The sequence below is a fragment of the Corticium candelabrum genome, chromosome 19 (assembly GCF_963422355.1).
Source record: "Corticium candelabrum chromosome 19, ooCorCand1.1, whole genome shotgun sequence".
Taxonomy (NCBI): Eukaryota; Metazoa; Porifera; class Homoscleromorpha; order Homosclerophorida; family Plakinidae; genus Corticium; species Corticium candelabrum.
Genome location: NC_085103.1, coordinates 2,858,731 through 2,885,091, shown reverse-complemented (window position 1 = coordinate 2,885,091; position 26,361 = coordinate 2,858,731). Strand labels below are relative to the sequence as shown.

The window sequence follows — 26,361 nt, the reverse complement described above, 5'->3', positions numbered from 1 at the left end:
GTCAGTAGACGATGTTGATTTGCAATTCCAGATCACAATGCGCGCAATTTATGTTTTTGCTGTATTCACATAATTAATTAACTAACTAACTAACTAACTAACTACTGTATATTTTTATAAGTTTAATTATATGCAATTGAAAACAAAACTTTCTTTTGCAAGCGTTTAAGCATTTGCGCCTTGTTTTTGAGCTTGGAACTACGAGGCTCACTGGAGCAACATGTCAGAAAGAAAGAAGAAGAGACTGAAGTAAGCTGTTGCAGTTGCGAATAGCTTCTAATTGTTTTGTCTTAATTAACATATTTAAGGAGCATCTGTACACATGTAAATCTAGTGGAGCCTGTTTGTTTGTTCAAAATTTACTTCACGCATGCTACATCACTCGATCCTTCTTCGGCGGTATTTTCAGGCCGGTCTGTCTACTTGTCTGGCCGTTTATATAATTACGTCAAACAGACAGACATACAGACTGACAGACAGACGAACAGACAGACAATGTTTGAACAGACGAACAGACAGACAGACGGACATACATACAGACAGACGGACAGACAGACAGACGGACAGACAGACAGACGGACAGACAGACAGACGGACAGACAGACAGACGGACATACATACATAGACAGATGGACAGACAGACAGACAGACATAACGTAGTTTGCATTGGTGTGAGTTGTAATGATAATTTAGAAAATAAATGGATTTGACAGACAAACAGACAGACGGACATACATACATACATACAGACAGACAGACAGACAATGTTTGGACAGACAAACAGACAGACGGACATACATACATACATACATACAGACAGACAGACAGACATAACGTAGTTTACATTGGTGTGAGTTGTAATGATAATTTAGAAAATAAATGGATTTGACAGACAGACAGACGAACAGACAGACGGACATACATACACACATACAGACAGACAGACGGACATACATACATAGACAGACAGACAGACAGACAGACAGACAAACGGACAGACAGACAGACGGACATACATACATACAGACAGACAGACAGACAAACAGACAATGTTTGAACAGACGAACATACAGACAGACAGACATACATACATACAGACAGACATATGGACAGACAGACATAACGTAGTTTGCATTGGTGTGAGTTGCAATGATAATTTAGAAAATAGATTTGACAGACAGACAGAGAGACAGACAGACAAACGGACAGACGGATGGACAGACAGACAGACAGACAGAGAGACAGACAGACAAACAGACGGACGGATGGACAGACAGACGGACAGACAGATGGACATACATACATACAGACAGACAGACAAACAGACAGACAATGTTTGGACAGACAAACAGGCGGACATACATACAGACAGACAGACGGACATACACACAGACAGATAGACAAACAGACAGACAGACAGACAGACAGACAGACAATGTTTGGACAAACAAACAGACAGACAGACAATCATAAATTAATGCAGATTGCATTGGTGAGTTGTAGCAGGGGCGTAGCGTGACCTCTAGAAATGGGGGGGGCTAAAATTGACAATATTACGGGACACGCCCACTTTTATGGACACGTCCACTTTTGTTGACTTCTAATGGACTGATAGTCATACAATAGAATCAGTTAGCTTCACCCCAGACGCAGTGTGGAATATGGATTGCAGCCCCAGATGCGCTGCCATCACTACTGGTAATTAGTAGTGATGATGGCGGTGCTTCTGGGGCTGCAATCCACTAGTAGTGGTGATGAATCAGTGGCAGATCCAGACTGGAAAAAGGGTGGTGTATATACAGCTTTGGTCCTCACTCGTATTTACAGTCCACAGTTTTTATGACCAAACCTACAAATGATGGAGCTATACCCCGGTCTAGCCCATGCCACACTATGCCCCTGGTTGTAGTGATAATCTAGAAAATAAATGGATTTGACAGACAGACAGACAGACAGACAGATAGACAGACAGACTGACAGACAATGTAATGCTAGTGTCATTTCAATGAAGACACATCATGTTTACTGGAACTTACAAAGAAAGTCACAAAAAGATTGAACAATATGCATAATTATAAATAATGTGCTTTACTGTACAGCCTTGTATAGGGCTGGTTTCTATAGATATTTTTAGTTTGTTAGTGGTTATGTGCAATTGAGACAGTAGACTTGCTTAGTTCTGTTGTATGTAGATTGCAATGTTGAAAATGACGGACAGACAGACAGATATAATAGTGGTAGTTAATAGTTCATGTAGGTTTAATTGTTTATGGTTTAGCGTTATAGGTTGGTACTATCTGAGTATGTGGGACACATCTGAGTTATTTGCGTTGCTTAGCTGTTGTATTACATAGAAGATTTATTGAATAAAACAGACAGACAGACATGTAGACAGACAGACAGATAAAGATGATAGTAGGTTGGACATTACTGAACAATTGTGGAGGTTTGTGGTAGCTAGTCATCATGTGTACTCTAAATTGTGATTTATCAAGGCTTGGACATTCTAAGATCTTTACAGTTGACAGTTCATTCGCACGTAGTTAAATTATGGCATCGGTCGTTTGGGCCAGACTAGAATGTAATAGTGTTGTTCTTTGAAAATATATGTATTGACAGACAGACAGACAGACAGACAGACAGTCAGACAGACAGACAGACAGACAGACAGACAGACCGACAGACCGACAGAGACAGACAGACAGACTGACCGACAGAGACAGACAGACAGATAGACAGACAGCCTTCTTTATTTAGTAGTTAATCGTGTAGTTTATTTGTTAGCTCATATATAGTTTTCAGAACGTTTTGTAAGTTTTATTAAAAGTATGCTTTGAAGTTGACTGAGCATGTAACAGTAGTCATCGGAACCCTTTCTTTTGTGAAAGGTTTCTTAATTTCTAATAAAAGTTATGCTTGTAAAGATAACTATTGCCATTCAAGTTATACAGATTTGTTTGATACGTGTATGACATTTGTGTGTACAGATGGTGGCAAAAGCACATGGAAGAAACAAAAACACGAGAACACAGAGAGGATGGTAAGACAGACATGAAGGCAATGGGCGAAACACACTAGCACATAAACTTGTAGATCCATTGTCTCAACCTTCCCTCTCGTTTCATACAACACGAACAGATCAAGATTCCCAGCAATGCACTACCACTCAAATTTGTGTTGTTGTTTTTCTAATTTATTTATATCAACATGAAAGAGACGTCATCAGATTATAGCTATTGCAGAAGTTGTGTGGCCAGACTGTCATTCTGTCCAATGCGTCAAAAAGGAACTACGACCAGTATGGCTATGACAGTCACGGCTTTGAAGAATTGGTGATTGCAGAACATCCCATCATAGTGGAGACAATGGCTAGACCTTGGCTAAAGGTCCATATGTGTGAATATTTCACTGCCCAAGGCCACACCATTGTCCCGTCACCACCGGACAAGACGTACCTAACCAATGGTAGCACCAAGCTAGTTCCGACGACCACCTTTGCAAAGTGCCTACAAAGAATAGACCTTCGTTTTATCAGAGTGACAAACTTCAGGATGAAGGAAGGCCCAGAGCAATTATTGAATTTTGAATTGGAAGCCTGCGACACGGAATGGCTGGGCTACCCTCCAATTATTGGGATATATCATGCTCTGGTCTGTGCCCCTTTTAATCATTCCAATTTTTGCATTTCAATGCTGTTAAAAATTGCAAATGTATCAAACGTTTTAATGTACATTTGATTTTTTACAAACCATAAAGCAAAAATTTGCAATTTTGACTGAGCAGTGATTTGATAAGCAGTAGTTAGATAAGGACATTGTTGTTCAACTGTTGGAAATGTATCTGGAAATTGCAAGTGGCAGTGGTACCATTTAATCATTCTAATTTTGTAACATCTTGCTCAACATCCAGGCCAACATATAAAGTGAGAAAATTTGTCAAGGCCGCCTTTGCCTGAACTGTTTCACACTACAGATGTACTATAAGTACCAGCTGTAGGTGCTAATTGTGCAGCAGACGTGATAGACTATTCATGAAACAACCTGTGCAATTATCAGTGATTGCTCATCAAACTTTATTAATACAATTAGCACCTACAGATGGTACTTATAGTACTTCTGTAGTGTGAAACAGTTCAGGTATAGTGGTGCAAATTTTCTCACTTTACATCTCAATGTTGAGCAAGATGTTAGGTTGCAAAATTAGAATGAATGGTACCACTGCCACTTGCAATTTTCAATTTGTGTGTACAGATAAACAATTGACAATAAGATACGTTTCCAACAGTTGAACAACAACGTCCTTATCAAACCACTGCTCATTGAATCACTGCTCAACCAAAATTGCAAATTTTTGCTTTATGGTTTGTAAAAAATCAAATGTGCATTAAAACATTTGCGATTTTAACAGCATTGAAATGCAAAAATTGGAATGATAAAAAAGGGCACAGACCTACTCCATCAAAGTCCCAACAATATTTGCCATTGCCGTCGAGGATCGACATCTTCTCCCGGTCACAGTTCATTTGGACAGGTATGTTCTATTTACACCTCTCTATGAAAGACCAAACCCTCGCTTCCATCCACGGAGGGACACTGACTGCCAACTATGACTGTCTGGGCTCTCTCAAGTTCATAAAATTCTATAGTCTGTTATTCCATCTCTTGAAGGCTGTCCATAGCTTCAATGTGTACATGCTGCTGGACTATCACATCCAGCAGCACGTACACATTGGGACCAGTATTTTACAATCATTGATAGGGTGACAGAGCACCAACTAGATGCTGGTGGACGAGTGCAAGCGAGGATACAGGCATCAACGCCAGATGACACTATGAGTGATTGTATGCGCCTACAGGCATATACAAGCTTGTGGAATGACGATAGTTATCAATAGCATTGCGGTAGGAGAGTATGTAGCAAAGGTCAGGCAAAAGTTGGAGCTGGCTGACAGGATCATGAGAAGAAACGGCATCACAAGGCAGCACACAAGTCTGAAGTTGACGGTAATGCAGAAGAGGATAATCAGAGACCTGAAGAGCCTTTTTACTGTTTACAATTGTTGTACTAATTGCATACATATACATGTAATTGTAGCTGCAATTAGCCTCGTCCCCAAACTCTCTCTTGCTAGTCTTGTCTGGTGCCCATATGACAATTCCAGGCGCGAGAGAGTCTGGGAGGCTAGCTACAATCATAACGGTGTAGTAATTGTAAATATTGTAATTTTATTTAGTAATACAATTAAAAGCTTGATTTAATATCAACTTAAACTTTATGTGATTTGTGTGTTGTTATATATTGCTAGAATGTATATCAAAATATAGGTCACTACTATTTGTGTTAATTATTACAGCAAATATATTTTATCACTACTATCTTATTCTTCCAGTGATTATCACATCAAAACAAAGAAAAGGGCAGCGATGCTTAACAAAATCACAAACAAAGAAAACAAAAGATTCCGTCAGTCAGGCAGCAGTAGGTGCACCAACTTCAGATGCTGATTCAGATGGACATCCAACCGATCAAGTTGATGAAGGAAAGACACCTGTTAGAAAGAGCCGCTACACCCTATTTGTAGGTATCAACCTTGAATTAATTATCCAAACTGGAGTCGTCTCTGACTGCTTATAATGTAGGAAACTTGCCTTATGATGTAACAGCAGCGAGTCTAGAAAGTCATTTTAACAAAGGTAAGAAGAGAAATGTTGAAATAGAGACTACGACTGCTATTGTAAACAGTATTACACGTTCCTGGGTTGTGTTGGTATGCCAGAGAATGTTTTGGCCGGGAGCATTTGTTTATATTATTAATTAATTATTTATAATCTTTCATATGTTCAAAACGTTTTGTTTATTGTACTTTCAGGTGGAATAAGTGGCGTGAGATTGTTGACTAAAAGAGACTCTGGCATGTCCCGTGGTTGTGCCTTCATCGATTTTACTAACCCTACATCATATATGGTATGTTACCCCCCAACACCAAGCTGGAAAGAAGTCTGGAAAACTTGCTTTTTGTTTGTACATCTACGTAGGCTGCATTGCAATTGCATCACTCATTGCTCGGTGATAGGAAAATCAATGTAGAAGCGACATGTGGTGGCGGTGGTCAGAGTAAACAAAGGAAAAAGAGGCTGGAGTTTCGAAGAAAGAAATGGAGGCAAAAAATTAAACAGCATATTGAGCAGAAGAAAACGGGTAATAAACAATTAGATTCGTGAGGATACGCACACTTTGTAGGGAGTGACCAAACTCACACTGCATGTAATGGTATAGTAGGACTTGCTAGTCGTTGTGGAAATTAATTATTATTTAATTATATAATGATATAAATACCTTTGGAGTAAGCTCGGTGCCCTTATCACTCCCATTGTGCACCCTGTTCCACTATACATTATTATGTGAACCACTTGTGTGACCTAACATTTGTTGGGCTCCACCCTCTTTGCTCGTCTCGTGTGCGTTAAGAGAGACTGGCTATGTTTTTTCACAGGTTTTATTTCTCGTAACTAACTGCGTCCTTAGATTCTATTTCTAGTCTAAGAGCCACTTGCTAGTGCAGGGGCATATCTCATGGGTGTTTCAATGGCTAGCCCAATGATAGTTGCATTGAATTGTCATACACTTTTGCATGGCTAGATTTTGTAGACCATGATTCAATATACAGTATACTATTGACTGCTAATTAATATTAATAGCAAAGACAACTCATACTTTATTAATTAATTAAACCATTGAGCGTGCTTAGGTTATTATAATAATTGTAAGATTTGGCAAAACAATTTTCGGACGAAAGCAGCTTGCAATGTAATCTCAGGTGTATACATGTATTAGACTATGCATCTTGGTAAGACAACTAAACCAAATTTGGCTCACTGTGGACTGAATCTCTACAGCGCACTGACTGTAAGAGCTCACACTCTCACGAGAACCAGATATGTAACAGAAGCATTTATGAACTTGTTTAGAATGTGTAGACGCACAGCCAAAAAGCGGGGGTTTTGGCACCATGGATACCTTTGATTAATTAAGGTATGCCTCAGACTCTGTCTACTGTACAACATGTTTTACCTTGCAAACACAATACAAAGCTCCAGTGTCATTTTTCTTTCAACTAATAATTCACAATTTGCATGCAATAGCTGAGTAGTACCATAGCTTTCCCTAGGAGCTTCGGCACAATCTTAGCTGCAAGATGTTTTATTTTCGCTTAGTGCAAGAGACGGAGGACAATGTCATACGAATGTCACATGAGAGCTAGTTTCATGCTGTCATGCCACTATGACATCCTCAGGCATACTTCCTGGTGATCAATTCATGCTGTCTATAGAGACCTGCTAAAGTACAGAGCACCTTATAATTAAGTAACACAGAAACAAGTCAGCTAAGCCTCCAATATGCCTACAATCCTATCTACAGTATACTATGTACACATTTTGAGAGAATTTATAATTTTTAGTCTAGTGGCATGCCCAACTCTTCTCTTTCTGTGTTTCTCCGGGCAAATGGATCTGTTGCTGTCTAAGATGGAAGTGTATGATCTATCCACTAATAATATTATTGAATAATTGTACACAATCGATGCTTAAATCACATTGGCATGCATGTCCTCAATGAGCAGCTAAATCGTGCACTTTGTCACAGTCAACAGCATGCACGCCTTACAGTTGCTTTGAAGTATCTGTATTTCTGCCTAATTATCGGTCTGCAATTCTATGTATCAATTATCTTCTCTGACAAAGCCTTTTTATTTATGGTACCCAGAGCCTACCATACAGCTCTGTACAGAGCCCAGCCCTCAAAAGAGCCTAACCTTGTGTACCCAGACCGTTTCCTTCTCAGCAGGATAGCAAGAGGGGAGCGGTGAGGCCATGCGTGACTACGTTATGTGCCTAATGAGCACATCCTCTGCAAACTGCAAATGCCACTTCACAAGGCCACCTATTCATTGTTAGGTGTGACAATTAACCGCTAATCAAGGGTTCTTCTCTGCAGCTAGGACTAGACGTGCCAGCTTTGTGTGAAAATTAACAAATTAAGGTCAGCCCGGGGTAATGCGTGCTAAAGAGCGCCCTACCTGACGCCGACATGCAACCACAGGTCACCCAACAAACGTTCGACCACATCACATCAGATATCAGACTTGCTTCTCGTGAGCTGCAGTGAACAATTGCCAGGAAGCTCCAGTCAACTCTTTCCTCGACCATCAATTAACTCCAACTTGGTGTAAGTCACGAGTGTTCCTTCATGTATCTTGGAGTTAATAGTGCAGGACTACCTAGCGGTTAAACTCTACTGTAACTACAACTCTGAGTCTAGAAATGAGATTAGACTAACCTGCATAAATAAGGCAGGCTACAGATGGCTTGAATATAGAGTCAGCCAACCGAGGAAGTTGCGTTGTACCTAAAACTTGGATAACTCTAGAACTCTAGGGTAATCGCACTTGTTTGCCTCTCCAAGCAAAGGCCAGGCCGTTACATAAAATTTAGGGGTATGGGTAACAGGGTAGTGTCACATGAGGGCAAGCTGAACTCGGTTTCGCAGTTCTTGAGACACGTGGAGGCGCACCATGAAACCCACTGAGGCATGTAGCATCAACTGTGAACAACCATTCAACTCGCATAGAATTGTATAGGCCATGCTTTCACAGTTTGTACTCACACTGAAAGTGAGCAATACTCTTTTGTTCCACATGAGATTTTTCCATTCTCATTGACAGATATGCCGCCCCAGTCCAGCTTCCCACGCAATGCTGTCCACAAGAGCGACAGCCTACACAGCCTGAAGGTGGGCCGAGGGTGAGGCCATCTCCACATCATCAAGTAAGTAGAGAAGCAATGAAGCACCTAACTCCATTTTAGATGATTGCACAGTATGTGTTTGTTCATTTCTTTTGTACATGCACATCTTGTCTCAGCAAGCCACTTACTAGCTGTCAATAGCTACAGGTCTAGGTGTCAGAAAATCATCATAAGGATAAGTAATACAACTGGCTTGCAACAGCAAAGAGTTCATCAAGCCGCTGCATTTTGATCCTTCCATGTCGGCTCTTCCCATCATTGTGAAGCTAAGTAGTGGATCCTCAAATTTACAATAGAGGGGTGCAAAATGCATGAGTCGAAGAGGTGTCCACTATAGAGCATGCCAGCTAACAACTTAACAAGGCTGGTTGGCACTGAAATCTAGGGGGCACCCTGGATCCCGAGCAGGAATCCGATGCCCTGTTTACACAAATTCAACCGCTAAGACACCAATTCCTGCCTATACAAGCTCAGGCCTAAGAAATGACAGTTGCAGATCTAGAAGTAGGCAAGATAGCTAGAGAGTGTGCACAACGCTTGTCAACATAAACTCAAAAATCATGCTTAGTCCTTTTCCCATATTTCCGGTAGAATAGAATATTAATTTCTAATCATTCCAACTCAACAAAAGCCTTACGTGTTTTGTAATATGTGGGTTCAATTCCACTCTAGCCTTTAGCCTGCGTGCATTAAGAGGGACTGTGAAAGAGGCTAGTCATGCCCATGGAGAGCACTACATACACTAGAGGGCTCTGGTCAAGTCACCATGGGACCAAGATTCCTCTCAAACCCTTGACATTCACTAACAATTAACCAATAGGACAGCTCATGATCAGACTTTCTGGGAAGAATGTCGCCATGCACCGTGGCTGCCTGCAGACAAATAGACCCGAGACCAAGGCTAGCTAGATGCTACTGCCATATGCAGCAAGCCTGATACAAAATTTAAACAGAACCTTAACAGTTTCACCACAGTTTGAAGAAAGATGGTTTCCCTTTTGCACTGCATGCAGTCTTGTACTTACTGACAGTGTGCAAACATGCATGACTACAACATGTTTTATTTTCATTGTAGATCTTAGAATATGGCTCAAAGTCTACCAAATCCTCACTTGGCGTTAATGGAAAATGACAAGCTACACCATCTTGGATATTCAACAACTGAAGATCTAAAAGCACTGTTTGGAGATGTAAAGGTACAACTTACATTAAATGAATAAGTACTGTAAATTATTGCCAAAATTGCTAATATAAAATCAAATAAAAATTACTTTTGTTTATGCTTATGCGTCTGTCTGTCTGTGTTACTGAGCCATTTCTGTTATATTTGTTTCACTATATTTTGACTAATCATTGAAATTACAAGCAGAAACAGCAAACTGCTGACACAAATGTACTAACCAAGCGCTTTCACACACAGGGTTAACTCGGGTTAGGATAACTCGGGTAGAGTTATCACAACCCTATTCCACCCAACTTGCGTTCACACGTAGAACATGGGTAATTAGATACAGAAGATCTAGAGTAGAGCAAATACATCGATTGCTTGAAGTTTCTGCTTGAGAATAGGAAAGCAGTAATGACAATAGCAGAACACAAGGAGAAGCCATTTGTACGTTGGTGCGATTGACTCTAGGGCGTGTTTTTACTCGGAGCTCGGATTAGCTTAACCCTCATTTAACCCCAGTCTTAACCCAGGTTAACTTAGGTTTACTAAATTTGCGTTCACACGACTTGGGTATTTGGAGTGTAACCCAAATTTTACACGATTTAACCCGAGTTAACCCTGTGTGTGAAAGCACTCAGTACTGTGCGCATACAGCCAAATTAAAATCAAGTGAAAATTGCAATCCTAAACCAGACAGATATGCCATTAAGTCATCTGATACTACAAGATTGCTCGTCCTCTCTTGTTCAGTACTCGTGAAGGTTGTGTGTGAATGTGAACTTTGTCTAGCTGTTGTCAGGTATCATTTCCCGACTTTCAAGTTTGGAGGCTGGACCAATAAGACAACACAATTGGTTGCATCCGATGCAAGAGTTTAGAAAAATTGAGTGTCACCCCAGGGCCCCTCATCACTAGCTATGACTATTCCTAAGAGAGAAACGCAACAAATTCAATCCAAAGTAATTGTCTAATCATGATTATGTACATATAAGATTTTCAAGAAATATTTGACTAATGGTCTTTAGTACACCAAATGTTATATGTCAATTTTGGACTTCTAGATCTGTCTGACAGTACGTTTGTGTGATAATACTCATAACAGTTCCAATGGTGTGTGTGTGTGTGTGTGTGTGTGTGTGTGTGTGTGTGTGTGTGTGTGTGTGTGTGTGTGTGTGTGTGTGTGTGTGTGTGTGTGTGTGTCGTCCATGAGCACAATATGGTCCTGATTTATGGAAGAATAAACCATTATCTGTATGTATGTACGTACGTATGTATGTATGTATGTCCATGCAAGTATTAAATACAAACAGGTGCTCTCGTGCTGCAATAACAGTTGCATAACCTATCTTTGACAGTTTGTGTGTGTGGGAGGCAGTGCCAACAGAATGTTGATGCTAACCACCATGCTACATGATGAATTCTCAATCCCATTGCCAGCAACGGGCAAGCCTGAAAACATCTGTAAAACTGAACGCTTTGTCATGTACAAAGTCGGGCCTGTTTTAGCAAGCAACGTCAGAAATTATTCATATGTTAATACTAACGAAATATTCAATGCATATTTTCATTAAATGTTTTGTAGCATCATATAGGTGGGACTTCAGTGACAATTGTCCTCCATGAGCTGATCAAACTTCTTTACTATGCTGGCTGTGTGGAACCAATATTCATTAGAATTGGCACATCAGGAGGCGTCGGTGAGCTACAATTAATGATTATGAAGTACAACATCAAGTAGTCAATGCCTTGAAGTTGCACATACACGTAATTCACACAACCTGAGTATCAGGCTCTTCAAACAAAAATTTCAGTATACATGCAATCAGTCGCTGATACCTTTCAGACTCCAAAGGAAGCTGTTCAGTTGGTTATCTGCTCAGTCAATATTTTTGCATTCAGACTAATTTTTTAGTTCAAGTCGCATTTTTTGAGCCTATTCATCAGACTAAACGTTTTAGTTCACACTGATTCAAGTTGCAATTAGATGCTCTGATGGAATGCAAGTCAAACCTTCTGTTTGGATGTAAACCAGCTGATTAGTTTGACTTGTGTAATATCTCTTCTGTTATTAGTATCTAAATTGGACACTTGGATACAAACAAAACATACAATGCAGGAGAGTAGAACCAGTCAGGCCATGGCCTGATCACGTTTCACAAAGTATACCTTTGCCAGTCGACTATTGGTGTCTACTACCTGCTTTGGGGTTATAAATGATTAAATAAGTAATATATTGATCAAAGACAAAGGACACGATTGATTCCCTCAATTTAGAACAAGTTGCTAATGACTTTATGGCGGGAAGGAAGGGACGACTTAAGTTGTTGACAAATTTTATGTAAGTTTATAATATTTTAATACAGATGAAAGCAAACATGTGGGTTCTTGCATTAGTCCTGGCCACTTCCAATTTGCTTCTGCCACCATTACAACAACAATCAAAAATTGGAAATAATATCGCTCGGCTGGTAGTTCACAGTTTGTTCCTTATTTTGTCAATATTAACTAGTAAAGAGAGTATATTGTATTTTGGCATAGAAACTTTGTTGCTCTAGGGTTAGTGTAATCAACTGTACTAAATTGTCATACACTTTCTAGGTATTCCACCTGGAACTATAGTCATTACAGACAGAGGATACGACGAACAGCTGAAGAATCAACATATAGTCACAACTCTTGGCAAATTCCAAGTTACTGATGCGGTATTTGACAAAGGCTTAGCAGAAGAAATACAACGTCACCATACAGAAAAGTCGCATGATGTCATTATCGGTTCCACACTTGCAATTCGTGACTTCTACGAAGGTAATTGTTATAGCAGGCATCTCATGTCACATAGTCATTTGCATGAAGGCAGTAAGTCAAGATACATACTATATAAAAGCCCCAAGAGTCAATTGTTTGAAAACAATGAAATTTATTTGTGCCTTATATAATCACCCAAGGCGTCTATTCTGGCATGGGCTTTAATAATAATGCTCTATTATGACAGCCATCAATCTATTATTTATGCTACTGCCAAACACAGCAATCGTGCTACATATATAGACACTAGCCTCGTCCCCAGACTCACGTGATCGTGGCAGTGTCCGGTTCCCGTATGACACTTTTAGCCTCACGTGAGTCTGGAGACGAGGCTAGATAGACACCAGATGCAACTGAGTAACTTCATCAACAACTACACACCAATCGCTAACTAGCGGCTTGAACACCAAGAACCATGCACTACTAACCTAGCTGTCCCTTTTCTCTTCGTTTTATTATTGCCCATACATCAAGTATAAGAGCCACTATCTGGGTAGGGGCCTTTGTACACATTTTTACAAATTCGTTTGTGGCCGTTTGGTCACCCACCACCGTTCATTCAAAGCTCTTATATGATCATTCATGGTAGATGTCTTGAATAAAAATATGAATATTTGATTTACAGAAGGATTTAAGTGTGTGGATCCAGCAGCAGGTTTTTAGGATAAGAAATATTCCAGGCAGCAAATTATCAAACTTGCCACAATACACTATCAATGAGACAACATGATGTTGATGCCCAAAATCAATAGTAATGTGACGTAGGGTTATAAAACCTAGAGAATATGAAAGAATTGCAACCTTTAATTGCAATAAAATTTATAAAAAAATACAAGGAGTGATAGTAATGCAGTCAGGATCCATTTCAAAGAAGTTTGTACATATGAATTGAAATAACTTTGTATTGTGACATCGAGGTTGCCACACACCCACTGTGTGCTACTTACCAACAGTCACAATGTTTATAAAAAAAAACTTCAAATCATCTCAAAATCCTAACTGCTAAGCAAACTTCTGCAACTGAAAACCCTTCACTATCACATTATCAAACATTTGCATTCAGCAAGTGACTGGTTAGTACTGTATTTAGCCTGATTGTTTGTTACTTGTACAGGAATGGGTCGATTAGATGGTGCTGTTTGTGAACATGGAGAAGAAGAGAGACTGGCATTTCACCGCAAGCTTCAAGAGCTGGGAATCAAGAACATTGAAAAGGAGGCAACGTCAATGTCATCTTTATGTAAACGAGCAAACCGACAAGCTGCAATGGTGTGCGTCATCCTTGCAGACAGATTGAGTAGTGATCGAATACAGTTAACTCCAGAGACTTACAAGGAGTATAATTTGAGACCTTTGAGGCTAGTGACCAGATTTATTAAACATCGTTTGGAGCAGGCGTGTGACGGCTATGAAGCAAAGACTGACTAAACCCAATTGTTCAGTGATGGAAAAGGAGAGAGACTAGCATGCGAAAGTATTGTAACAGTGAAAATGTTACTTTGTGGTGGTGTGGTGAATGTCTTCTGTATGTGTATTTTAATATCTATACAATCATGTGTGTACACTATTCACCAAGTAACTACATGCAAACGGTAGTGCTGTTACAGTGCAGGGATATCACAACTCACGGTTGACCGGACATCCATGAAAAGTTATCAGACATCCTAATTTGGCTTGCAACAGTGTCACATTATTATAATAATCTAAAAATGTATCAATATAGTATGCATGCATAGTTTTATAAAGTGACGGTAAACATCATGTGTATAACAAGGCACAGAATGTTTATATGTTTGTGCTCTTGCTTCTTGAATGAACTGAAGTTACTATAACAACAGAAAAGTCTTTACTGTTGTGATTGATGATGGCGCAGATGGTCTGGCTAAGCGAGACTAGTCATCTCCATCAACAGACATCAAAATAGCCGCACTCGCTGACTGAACAAATGGTAAGTAGGGTCAGACATGACCATGATTTGGTCGGACAAATGTTCGATGACCGATCATTATATCCCGCACTGTGTTACCACAATACTGCCAATGTACATGTTACTGTTACCTAAAAGCATGCCAATTTGCACGGCCTGGCAAATCAATTCAAAATTCAAAGACAAAAATCAACAATTTCAGCAATACGTACACTTGAAATGGGTCTGCTGTTGCAGTGCATGGTATGAATTTAAGTGGAACTGATGCCAATTCTGTTTTTGTCAATGATAATGTTGTCGGTAAATAAATATATTTTTTGATTACACCTACAAGTATCAACAATGCTTTTGAGCATACAAGTAGAGTTTGCCATTATCTACAGCTCCAATTTACACTAGCCTTGGCCTCTCTCGTGAGAAGACAAATGCTCATTCAAAAACATCAGAAACGCCTCAACATCACTCACTTATCAATTCAAATTGTGTGTAGTATTGTAGCAATTTCCTTATGTTGCATTGTTAGTTGCAAACAGCTGCATACTCGTACTCACCAGCATGTCTACTTGTCCGCTTGTTGCGCATGATCCGATTCATGATCTGAATCCTTAGTGTCAGTGGGAGCCACAGAAGTCATTAAACTACTCGCATACTCCGTACTTGATGATGACACTGTTTGTCCTAAAGCTTGAGTTTGTTCGTCGGTCACATTCTCATCATCGTGTGACACGCTGCCCTCCCTACTGCCGATTACGACTCCCTGCTCCTCAGATGCACGCTGCAACTGTTCATTAGTCAACTGAGCGATTGTCCTCGGTTGCAATTTCACGAGAAAAAGATTGCCAGATGAAGGTGAATTCCCGGATGTCTCAGAATCAACAGAAACCTGCCTTGCTCTCTTTAAACACTCTTCTATAGGAGTGTCACCATCTCTTTTCTCACTGCTGGTTATGTCCAACGGCGACGGCGTCATTCTGTCACTTACAAGGTTAAGATGGAGATACTTCCGAAATGACAATGGCGATTGCTCTGTTTTCTGACTCAATGTCTCAGGCACCTTCTCACTATCATTGATACGCTCTGCCAACTGAATAATGTCCTTGACAGCACTTTCATTTGATAGCAACGCAGGAAGTTCGATGTGAAGTAGACAGCGAGAAGTTTTATGAAAGCGAGAGACAGGCGTGTCACAAGGTAATCCAGATGCGGATTGATAAGAGCAACGTGAGTAGAGTTGCTGATCAGGATCGGAACAAATGTCTGAGAAATAGAATTTCATTAGCAACATCACATAAATTGAGCTGTTAATAGATGTAATTGTCAATGCGCAAAACAGTAGTTTCTTAGCACTAGTTATGTGCACGCGTCACACACACACACACACACACACACACACACACACACACTCACACATACAAACACACTCACACAAACACACACACACACACACACACACACACACACACACACACAAACACATACTCACACTCAAACACACACACACACACACACACACACACACACACACACACACACACACACACACACAACACTTGCATAAAGGTGTCATTTTCATTTGAACTAACGATTCTTGTTAGTTATCTGTAATCCTGCATAGCAAGCCTGTCGCCCTTCGTCATGTCCAGCACGTCTTTACAAGACAACAATTGTACAATAGTAGTAAGACCATCAACTTGGATACAACAACAAGTCCATACATCTCAAACACAATTACACACAAAAAGACGAAATATATTTATTTGTAATTTTTCCATACTCTCCATGTGCTTGTACAGTCAATACAACTGACCACAGCAAAATAGAAACGATGCCACTTAACATTCACATGCATACAACACATAAACGTACCACACGTTTCCTTCCCCACATGATCATATCCAACCAATTGCAAATACGTAATTAGGTTTACTTACGTTTGTGACAGTATTTCGAGAAAGGCATGCTGATATCCACACACGAAATCTCTTGATCGATAAATGCACACGGTTGACTACTATTTGCAGCTTGACTCTTTCTAACTGCGGCATTGCTGGTCGTCTGTTCTCCATAAGCAGCTGCTCTTCGTCTCTCTCTTGACTGTTGATGTAGCAACCGTTCTACACCCGATCGTCTCTTGTAGCGTCTGTATGCTTGAGACTGTTGCTTTGGAATGAGAAACTGTGACGTTGAAGTCTTCTCTAGATTGTACGTTGCTGCACGTCGTGCTTGTTCGACCTCACGGCAGTAGTGACGATACCTCACTTGTAGCACATGACGAAGACGCTTGAATTGGTTGATGTATAGACCTTGAAGATGAACGAGTTTCTGTTTTGTAAGAACAGCCACCTCTTCTTCAGTCCAAACACCCGCCCTTCTAGTAAACACAAGGTTATATGAGTAGATCTATACTGCAAATCATTAATATCAAAAATAGAACACATAACATTCATCATGCCAGTCTTAAGTAGGTTTACAATATAATGCTGATGATGCCCGCGACGCTCGCGAGGACGCTTGTGTGAAGACGCCGAGTACGTGTCAAAATGCTGATGCTGTACCATTTACAATATCATTTGATGAGCGTCAGCAATGAGCCACTATGCGCATGCTCATCATAATCATATACAAAGTCTGTGATTTGGTTTTCATTTCCTCAGTTTCTCCCTCACCAAGTTGTCGCGGAGACGCTTCCACATTATTTGGCAGCCTGCTGCTGGGAGCCTGGTTTTTTTCGATACATTTTTCCAAGTGTTCTTCTTGCGCCTCTCATCTCTAAGCTACCGTGACTTAATCTGCCGCAAGCAGCTGTACCTACACGTATACACTTTCAAAAGGCTTCTCTTCCATAGTTTACTTCCGGTTATTTAACTCCCGGATATAATCTCTGATTTGGCGACAAAAGGCATGTGCTTCCGGTAGACACTAGAGTACTTCCGGTTTTGACGCTAGAGTTGAACTTGAATCAACTCTAGCGTCGGCGACAATGACGACGTTGAGAATGCTCGTGATACAATGTGCGAGTGTTTACAATATGACACCTGCCTGAGCGTCGTCGCTAGCGTCCTCGAGCGTCCCCAGCGTCATATTGTAAACCTAGCTTTACAGTACATGCACGTGTGTGTGTGTGTGTGTGTGTGTGTGTGTGTGTGTGTGTGTGTGTGTGTGTGTGTGTGCAAGTGTGTGATGTGACTGTGTGTGTCAAGAGCTTTCTAATGATATTCGTGTACGGACTTTAGCTACACCCAGAACAATCTGAGTCGTCGTCACAACGGTGCCACAAGATTTATAAACTCACATCCCTTTCCCCGAGTACAAAACCACGTGTACAGTACATTGCTTTTAAATACGTTAGTACGCATGCGTATGCCATATTCAGACCAACACTAATTAATAACAATGACACTCGCATGACGACAAATAGAATTCCAATAAGCTACTCACTCCAGAGGCTCATCGTCTACATCAGACGTCTCCTGCTCACTATCAGCGGCGTCTCCACGGTACAGGCAATCGACCGTCAGCCCGTCCAAGTCGATATCGTGACGAACGAAGCTGCTCGCGCCTACACCACTACCCAACACGTCTACATCCTTCTGCATTCTTCCGCTCACGAGCTGACTCTGACTCTGCCTGTCGACCACTTCTGCTGCTTTCAATTGAAGAAGTCCAGCTTCAAGCGTCGCTTTGCGTTCTTCCATGATTGCTTGGTATCAGTGGTTGCTCCCCTCTGACAGCCTTGTAAGTTGTCCTGACAGAACCAGCAGCCACGTTGAATTACTGACACGTGACAGTTGGAGTCCCGGATGAGATAAATAATAAAATAAATGTACATGTATTTCCGTATTTATATAAGTATGGGTAGTTAAAAACCTAGATATTATTATTATTGTTATAGACTTTGTTATACTGCAGCTATACAGTAAATTATGCTTGTACATGTATTGGTGTGAACAGAACGCTAAACATATAGTCCGGGACCTTTCATACGTCACGTGTAGAATATACGGGAGCGTTACAACGTCTCTGTGGGTGGCAACGACATTGCATTGGCACCTAATTTGTTCGTACGTATATCATGCGTTGTTCAAGTAGCTTTCACTATGTGATTGCTATCAATATCTTATAGGAAGAATCCGACGAGAACACGAGAGTACACGTACGACGTTTCGATCCGGAAAGAGGAGGTAACGTGGGACCTTTGGGCGTGTGTACCGCATATTGGGCGGTGTTAATGTAGATTACGGCAACTTGAAACTACGCATGTGCAATGGCTCTGAAAAAGTGGTCAGACTCAGTAGGTTTTAGTTAATTAATTACCAAAAGGTTGGGCTGTCTGGAGACAACCCTGTGTGTGTGTGTGTGTGTGTGTGTGTGTGTGTGTGTGTGTGTGTGTGTGTGTGTGTGTGTGTTTGTTGTGTGTGTGTGTGTGTGTGTGTGTGTGTGTGTGTGTGTTTGTTGTGTGTTTGTTGTGTGTGTGTGTGTGTGTGTGTGTGTGTTTGTTGTGTGTGTGTTGTGTGTGTGTGTGTGTGTGTGTGTGTGTGTGTGTGTTGTGTGTGTTTGTTGTGTGTGTGTGTGTGTGTGTGTGTGTGTGTGTGTGTGTGTGTGTGTTTGTTGTGTGTTTGTTGTGTGTGTGTGTGTGTGTGTGTGTGTGTGTTTGTTGTGTGTGTGTTGTGTGTGTGTGTGTGTGTGTGTGTGTGTGTGTGTGTGTGTGTGTGTGTGTGTGTGTTGTGTGTGTTTGTTGTGTGTGTGTGTGTGTGTGTGTGTGTGTGTGTGTGTGTGTGTTTGTTGTGTGTTTGTTGTGTGTGTGTGTGTGTGTGTGTGTTTGTTGTGTGTGTGTGTGTGTGTGTGTGTGTGTGTGTGTGTGTGTGTGTGTGTGTGTGTGTGTTTGTTGTGTGTTTGTTGTGTGTGTGTGTGTGTGTGTGTTTGTTGTGTGTGTGTGTGTGTGTGTGTGTGTGTGTGTGTGTGTTTGTTGTGTGTTTGTTGTGTGTGTGTGTGTGTGTGTGTGTGTGTGTGTTGTGTGTGTGTGTGTGTGTGTGTGTGTGTTGTGTGTTTGTTGTGTGTGTGTGTGTGTGTGTGTGTGTGTGTGTTTGTTGTGTGTTTGTTGTGTGTGTGTGTGTGTGTGTGTTTGTTGTGTGTGTGTGTGTGTGTGTTGTGTGTGTGTGTGTGTGTGTGTTTGTTGTGTGTGTGTGTGTGTGTGTTTGTTGTGTGTGTGTGTGTGTGTGTGTTGTGTGTGTGTGTGTGTGTGTGTGTGTGTGTTTGTTGTGTGTGTGTGTGTGTGTGTGTGTGTGTGTGTGTGTGTTGTGTGTGTGTGTGTGTTTGTTGTGTGTGTGTGTGTGTGTGTTTGTTTGTTGTGTGTGTGTGTGTGTGTGTGTGTGTGTTGTGTGTGTGTGTGTGTGTGTGTGTGTGTGTGTGTGTGTGTGTGTGTGTGTGTTGTGTGTGTGTGTGTGTGTGTGTGTGTGTGTGTTGTGTGTGTGTGTGTGTGTGTGTGTGTGTGTGCAGGAAAATTGGACAGTTAACATTGTTGTTCGTTTTAGTTTGTGTCATATATACTGAGTTTTGCGGACAGTAGTTTGTGAGGTGTACTGACCCTATTGGGTGTAATTGAACTCTCTTTTTAAAGTTTGCTACCGGCTACTTTATTTAGCCTATAACATTGACAGACAGACAGGCAGACACTGACAGACTGACAGACAGACAGACATAAGGACAGATAGATTGTTTTATTTGAACGCTTACTTTACCAATAACAAGTGCTAACTTAATGCAAAACAATAACAGTCAATGGACAAAATGTTGAATGTCTTTATCATATATACAGTCATTGAAGTTACAGTTAGACAACTTTGACAACTTATTAAAAATCACTCGAGAGTTGCAAGTCTGTACAACTCTACAGACAGTTGCTTCCTCCATCTATCTCTAAAGTCTGCTTCATTGTTCCTTCCATGTTCATCTTTCGACTTCTTGGAGATCTTATTTAAATATTCTTCAGCCATAGGGCCCCGAAAGCCGAAGTGCTCAAAAACCAATGGGATATACAAGGTGTGGTGGACTCTATGGATTTTTGTTGACCATATTTTGCCATCTTTCTTTGTTGTCGCATCTCTTCCACGTAGTCTGATTGTTTGGCAGCTGATTGTAGGGTGTCGCAAGAATGTGGGTGAGCCATGGAAATATCTGTTTCTAGGCTCAACTTGACGAGGAATGTTTAGTTCATCTAAACATTTAGCCCAAGTCGAAACGATTGTATTATGTTGCCACACTGAGCCCCACCAAACTTGCAGGTTAATAGATGATAACCATGTTCATCAAGACTTGCACCACAGTCACACTTGGTAACAATTTTTTTTAGAAAAAGGTAAAGAAATGCCAAGTCTCAAGAATGCTGCCAACCGAAATTCTGAAGATTTCATAACAAATTTTGGTGCTGAAGGGATAGCTTCAGCACCACTTACACAGACAGTCAGACAGACTATCTCTGCTGTCTGAAGGCAACAGATGTGACCTCTTTGCCACCCAGTTCTTCAGCCACTAGCTGGTACTGGAGGCTTTGCTTGTACACTGTAGTTTTTAGTTTAGTCCTCTTTTTGTTTTACACAAGTTTCAATTTTAGCTTAGTTTAGTTGATGAACACTACTAGTAGTTGGACAGTACATAGTACCCTGCATTGCAAAATGTATCATAGATAAAAGTACAAATATATGTGATTGACAGACAGACAGACAGACAGTAGTATTTAGTTGCTTTGCTTAGATGTTTGAAAATATATGTATTGACAGACAGACAGCTAGATAGTTTAGTGTTTTGTTGTGGCCTTGGTGGTCACCGGACATTCTTTTAGTTTATGATATGTGGATGTTTTTAGTGTCGATTTGATGAGAATATACTACCATTGACAGACAGACAGACAGAGAGACAGACAGACAGGAACTATCAACCAGGTCGACGGATGATGATTGTAATAAGAATGCTAGAGAATTCATGTGTTACTGGAGAAAATGATTCTCAACAGTGCTACAATGTTGCAATGCCAAGGCTATATTGCAAGGAAACTATCACGCCTTTTGTCTATGAGATCTAGTAACGTAAAGAACTATCATACTCAGTTTTTGCGTACATTAGTTTGTTAAATAGTTTTGGTTATAATAGCATTCATGTATGAAAATATATGAAAGACAGACAGACAGATGTATTGGACAGACAGAGACAGACAGAGAGACAGAGACAGAGAGACAGACAGAGACAGACAGACAGACAGATAGACAGACAGACAGACAAACAGCCAGATATGCAAATAGACAATGATCTTTAGTTACTAAGTGAGACATTTGACACAGTTGATGTATCTGTTGTCAATCTGTCGTAGGACATGGCTCAGAGCTTACCAAATCCTCATTTAGAACATCTCAAGAAAGACAATCTCTATCACCTCGGATTTTCAACAGACGATGATCTGAAAACACTCTTCGGCGACGTGAAAGTAGGACAATCAAACGATTGAAATAACAGTCATGCAGTTGCAACGTAATTTGCACGTGCAGGCATACGATGTGTACAGAGTATGTGTTGACATATGCCTACATGTGTCTGTCTGTAGTGTACATGTAGTGAATTACTGTGTAATGTTTAAGCCTCTTGGAGGTTCGAGGGATCTGCAACATGATCTTGGGTGTGATAGAAAATGTATTATTATGTTTGTCTGCCTGTCTGCCTACTTTATTAATTAATTACTTAATTAATCAATTAATTAATATTGGTAGATTTGCAATAGAGGTTGTATACCTATTGACACACACACACACACACACACACACACACACACACACACACACACACACACACACACACACACACACACACACACACACACACACACCACATCTTACTGTAACTCTATAACAAAGTCTATTTTTGACAGTTTGTGTGCATGGGAGGCAGTGCTACTCGCATGGAGGAATTGGCAAGAATGCTGTGTGACGAACTATCCGACATCGTACCGGTAAAAAGCAAGCCCGAGAACATTTGCAAAACCGATCGCTTTGTCATGTACAAAGTAGGTCCCGTCCTGGCAGCCAACGTAAGACAACGTTCATACCTAATAAATAATTAATTAATTAACAATACCAAACACCCGTATGCTAATGTTCTGATTGCTGCATCTAGCATCATATGGGCATGCCTTCGTTGTCCATTATTCTACACGAGCTGATCAAACTTCTTTACTATGCTGGCTGTGAAGCACCGCTCTTCATTAGAATCGGCACGTCGGGAGGCATTGGTGAGCAGCGCCTTATGGAATAGAGTGACTATAGTGAATGCCTTGAAATTACAAGATGTGAAAAAGGAAATGTCAAGGGGCTGAGTAGTTTGCTTCTCATGTAAATCGTGAGTAGGCGTGTCAGTTTAGCCTCCTTGTGTGCTATTTTATGTCTTAAGGTACTGGAAATGTCCGAAAGAGCCCACGGGATTGAGGTGGTTAAACTATGAAAATGTGCTTCGTGGAATCACTAATCACAAAATGTCCGATTAAGTATAGGTCATCGTATGATTAGCAAGCTAAGTGCCAGTGTGAGGGGTGGGGTTTCACTCGAGGCGAAGCCAAGGGCTATAACCTCGCTCGCCCAGAGTGCTGGTACAAAGCCACTAATCATACGTTAAGTTATTTATATTATGGTCACGTGATGTGTAAGTATATGTGAGAGTGTGATAATAATATGAAGTAACTTATTTCACACTTTGTCATATACACCACCTCAATACGCGCTCATGACTCGTCGTACATCATGTGACCATGATATAAGTGCTTATCCAAACAATTGCCTCCCTGAGACTGACTTCCTAGTGTAATTTGAAATTGCCATGTCTAGTCAAGTTCGGCCTTAATTAATTGATTCCTAATTTATTATTAGCGTTTAGAGTGTCAACTGGTGCATGAACAGCATACACACTGTAGGTGAGTGTTGCCAACATGCATTGTCAGTCTACAGTGTCTGTTGTGCTTAATTAATGTGCCTGTCATGGTCTGGATGAATTTCAATCATACAAACCTGTATTTACCCAAATGACGGCCCCTGGGTGGTAATCCTGACATACTGTAACACAGGTTACGTTTTTTCCAAAAACCAATGAGAACTCGATTACAGTATTTTGTCAATAGTAGCTAACAGAATCATCATGTAAAAATTTATTTTTCTATGTGAGAATAATGTATTAAAAGTGGTGTGGTTTAGGTGTTCCACCTGGAACTCTCGTTATTGCCGACAAGGCATACGACGAACACCTGAAGAGTCAACATCAAGATGTCGTTCTTGGCAAAGTGCGAGTTACTGATGCAACGTTTGACCAAAAAGTAGCGGAAGAAATACTAAGTCTACACACGGAAACATCATACGACGCTATTATTGGTTCAACACTAGGAACACAAGACTTCTACGAAGGTAATAGTCATAGTGACATACCGACTATAAAAACATGCAAGACCATTGTTTTAGTATATGATTCTGAACCTGTTCTTTGCACCGGCTATATTAGCAGGCAAAAGTTACAACTGTATCTGTGGGTATTTCTTCTTTAGACCTGCTGCAGTTTTTACTGGCTTACTTATTGACTGAGCCCTAGCAATATGAGGAGAGTAGCACAATGGCAACACGCACTATTAGGTATCTGACTCCCTCTGAGCATGATCGGTGGCTTTTTAAAAAGCTGATTTCTATTTCACTACAGTGCTTTTGCATACACAATGTTCTTAGTTTTTCCTTCACCGAGGTGGCTCTGCTGGGACTGCTATGACATACAATGGCATGTAAACAGCAACGAATGATGAAGGTGACCACACTTACGAGAAAAAAATTTGAAATATTTAGTCGCTACACTATGCAAAATAATCAATAATCAACAAGTAGTTGTTTATTTCCTGACAATTTGCAGACAAATTCACAATTGATGCAAGCCTTTGCAAAGGAAAGAGTCAACCTCTCGAAGGGGATCCTCCGCCAATTTGTTTGCGAAAACCTTCCTCGTAATGTGTCAGGTGTGTGACTATTTTGGTAGCGATTGGAATTTGGCTGTGAAGCAAATACATGGCAAAAATGGCAAATGGATAAGGAGCTGCCGTTAAATGGTAATGCCCCCAGCCAGATGTGGCTGGGTTCCTGTGCACTAAGCAGGAGTTATGGGCCGTGCTAAGCAATCTCCTGGAGCCTGGCCAGGTGCTCGCAGCAGCATTGATTGCTACACCAACTGTGGTGTGGGCACCCAAAGTCCCACCTGGACTCCAGTGGCTGATGGACTTTGTCGCAGTCGGAGGCCTTTGCCACCCCAGTCAAAGACCAGGTACTCATTTATACTCCGGAGTCGAGAGAGGCAATTGTCTGCAAGTTTCTTGCCCAAGGAAATTATGCTATTGCTCGCCATCACTGTGACACACACACACACACACACACACACACACACACACACACACACACACACACACACACACACTTTCATATATATACTAGATTAATTGCTACAGTAAGGAAAGTAGACGTCCTTATACCAAACAGGCAGATGAATTATATGAGCCCGACTTGCATTTATTTGGGTGAGGCAATTTTGTAGGAATTAAAGTCAGCAATTGCGCCCTGTACTCGCGGACCTGAAACGCCATCAATACCAGCACTTCAAAATATACAGCAATTTCAATGCAACTTTCAAAGCAAACATATGGGAGTATTACTACACACGAACTTGTTTCTAACACTTCTTTCGTAGAATGATGACATTTAGGCTTTCCACCTGACAAACCATTCATTTGTTACAGGACAGGGCCGCCTCGATGGCGCCATTTGTGAGTACACCGAAGAAGACAAAAGGGCATATCTACTCGAGCTTCAAAAGCTGGAAATTAAGAACATCGAAATGGAGGCAACAAAAATCGCATCGCTATGCCAGCGAACCAATCGGCAAGCCGCAATGGTGTGTGTCACTCTAGTTGATAGACTGGCTGGTGATCAGGTAGATCTACCCAAGGAGACGTATGCGGAGTATCAACTGCGACCGCTGACATTGATGATCAAATTTATTAAGCATCGTTTGACTCAGTCACGTGATGCAACAAGGAAGCGGACACAGACACTAGATACGAATGTGAGTGACAGCAGTAAAGTGAAAAAGACCGTGTGATGAATTCGAAATAACTGATACGAACAACTATGTGGACTAATGACTTTTTCATTATGTGTACATGCACTCTGTGTTAGACTTAGATATTTTATGTCACAGGAATTTTTTGTTGACCTCACAAATTGATTCAAAAATTGGTGTACTTTGATAATAAGCACGGCAATGCCTACCGGTACCTCCTCCAGACACGTGATACTTGAGTTGTACACATCAAAACTGCTATTTACAAGCACGATTTAACCTCAAAGAGATCAAACTTAACATAACGGAATGGCAGGGTTAAGACCAACTGAATTATGTTTTGGATTCTCGTGCAGTGCCATAACCAGTCTGTCCACCACACTTTCCTTTCATATCAAACAAATGCCAACACCATACACTATTCACTCCTCTACTTAGTAGCCACTCTTGTGATAATAGATAAGGATTCATCATCCCATTTGTTTGTTATACTACACATACAGTAGGATGCCAGTTATCCGAATGCGCCAGTTAAA

At 40.8% G+C, this 26,361-nt stretch overlaps 4 protein-coding genes across 4 annotated transcripts; 3 read left to right on the top strand and 1 right to left on the bottom strand.

The window, feature by feature from the left end:
• Positions 1–207: 207 nt before the first annotated feature.
• Positions 208–6,333, top strand: LOC134195060 (uncharacterized). Its single transcript, XM_062664068.1, has 6 exons — positions 208–249; positions 2,988–3,040; positions 5,390–5,581; positions 5,640–5,693; positions 5,870–5,964; positions 6,036–6,333. Exons 1-6 carry the CDS (start codon positions 221–223, stop codon positions 6,219–6,221), a joined length of 609 nt encoding a protein of 202 aa, XP_062520052.1. The 5' UTR covers positions 208–220; the 3' UTR covers positions 6,222–6,333.
• A 1,767-nt stretch (positions 6,334–8,100) lies between these two features.
• Positions 8,101–14,339, top strand: LOC134195073 (uridine phosphorylase 1-like). The gene is made up of 6 exons (XM_062664084.1): positions 8,101–8,226; positions 9,880–10,000; positions 11,328–11,486; positions 11,555–11,669; positions 12,571–12,777; positions 13,892–14,339. The coding sequence occupies exons 2-6, from the start codon at positions 9,890–9,892 to the stop codon at positions 14,203–14,205; spliced, it is 906 nt and encodes a 301-aa protein (XP_062520068.1). The 5' UTR covers positions 8,101–8,226; positions 9,880–9,889; the 3' UTR covers positions 14,206–14,339.
• Positions 14,340–14,837: 498 nt separating this feature from the next.
• Positions 14,838–18,405, bottom strand: LOC134194839 (KAT8 regulatory NSL complex subunit 2-like). The gene is made up of 3 exons (XM_062663814.1): positions 18,143–18,405; positions 16,636–17,075; positions 14,838–15,961 (listed from the first exon to the last, which is right to left on the bottom strand). The coding sequence occupies exons 1-3, from the start codon at positions 18,397–18,399 to the stop codon at positions 15,264–15,266; spliced, it is 1,395 nt and encodes a 464-aa protein (XP_062519798.1). The 5' UTR covers positions 18,400–18,405; the 3' UTR covers positions 14,838–15,263.
• Positions 18,406–18,497: 92 nt separating this feature from the next.
• Positions 18,498–26,018, top strand: LOC134194840 (uridine phosphorylase 1-like). The gene is made up of 7 exons (XM_062663815.1): positions 18,498–18,765; positions 18,828–18,885; positions 22,068–22,181; positions 22,620–22,778; positions 22,865–22,979; positions 23,932–24,138; positions 25,503–26,018. The coding sequence occupies exons 1-7, from the start codon at positions 18,638–18,640 to the stop codon at positions 25,862–25,864; spliced, it is 1,143 nt and encodes a 380-aa protein (XP_062519799.1). The 5' UTR covers positions 18,498–18,637; the 3' UTR covers positions 25,865–26,018.
• Positions 26,019–26,361: the final 343 nt, after the last annotated feature.

Bases quoted from the DNA above. Each gene is read 5' to 3' on its own strand.
- LOC134195060 (XM_062664068.1), top strand. From the start codon at position 221: ATGTCAGAAAGAAAGAAGAAGAGACTGAA. The intron at 3,041-5,389 runs GTAAGACAGACA...TTATTCTTCCAG, and splicing joins ACGAGAACACAGAGAGGATG to TGATTATCACATCAAAACAA. The intron at 5,582-5,639 runs GTATCAACCTTG...CTTATAATGTAG, and splicing joins CCGCTACACCCTATTTGTAG to GAAACTTGCCTTATGATGTA.
- LOC134195073 (XM_062664084.1), top strand. From the start codon at position 9,890: ATGGCTCAAAGTCTACCAAATCCTCACTTGGCGTTAATGGAAAATGAC. The intron at 11,670-12,570 runs GTGAGCTACAAT...TACACTTTCTAG, and splicing joins TGGCACATCAGGAGGCGTCG to GTATTCCACCTGGAACTATA. The intron at 12,778-13,891 runs GTAATTGTTATA...TTACTTGTACAG, and splicing joins AATTCGTGACTTCTACGAAG to GAATGGGTCGATTAGATGGT.
- LOC134194839 (XM_062663814.1), bottom strand. From the start codon at position 18,399: ATGGAAGAACGCAAAGCGACGCTTGAAGCTGGACTTCTTCAATTGAAA. The intron at 17,076-18,142 runs GTGAGTAGCTTA...TGTGTTTACTAG, and splicing joins GTAGACGATGAGCCTCTGGA to AAGGGCGGGTGTTTGGACTG. The intron at 15,962-16,635 runs GTAAGTAAACCT...TCTATTTCTCAG, and splicing joins CTCGAAATACTGTCACAAAC to ACATTTGTTCCGATCCTGAT.
- LOC134194840 (XM_062663815.1), top strand. From the start codon at position 18,638: ATGTATTGGTGTGAACAGAACGCTAAACATATAGTCCGGGACCTTTCA. The intron at 18,886-22,067 runs GTAACGTGGGAC...AATCTGTCGTAG, and splicing joins TTTCGATCCGGAAAGAGGAG to GACATGGCTCAGAGCTTACC. The intron at 22,779-22,864 runs GTAAGACAACGT...TGCTGCATCTAG, and splicing joins GTCCCGTCCTGGCAGCCAAC to CATCATATGGGCATGCCTTC.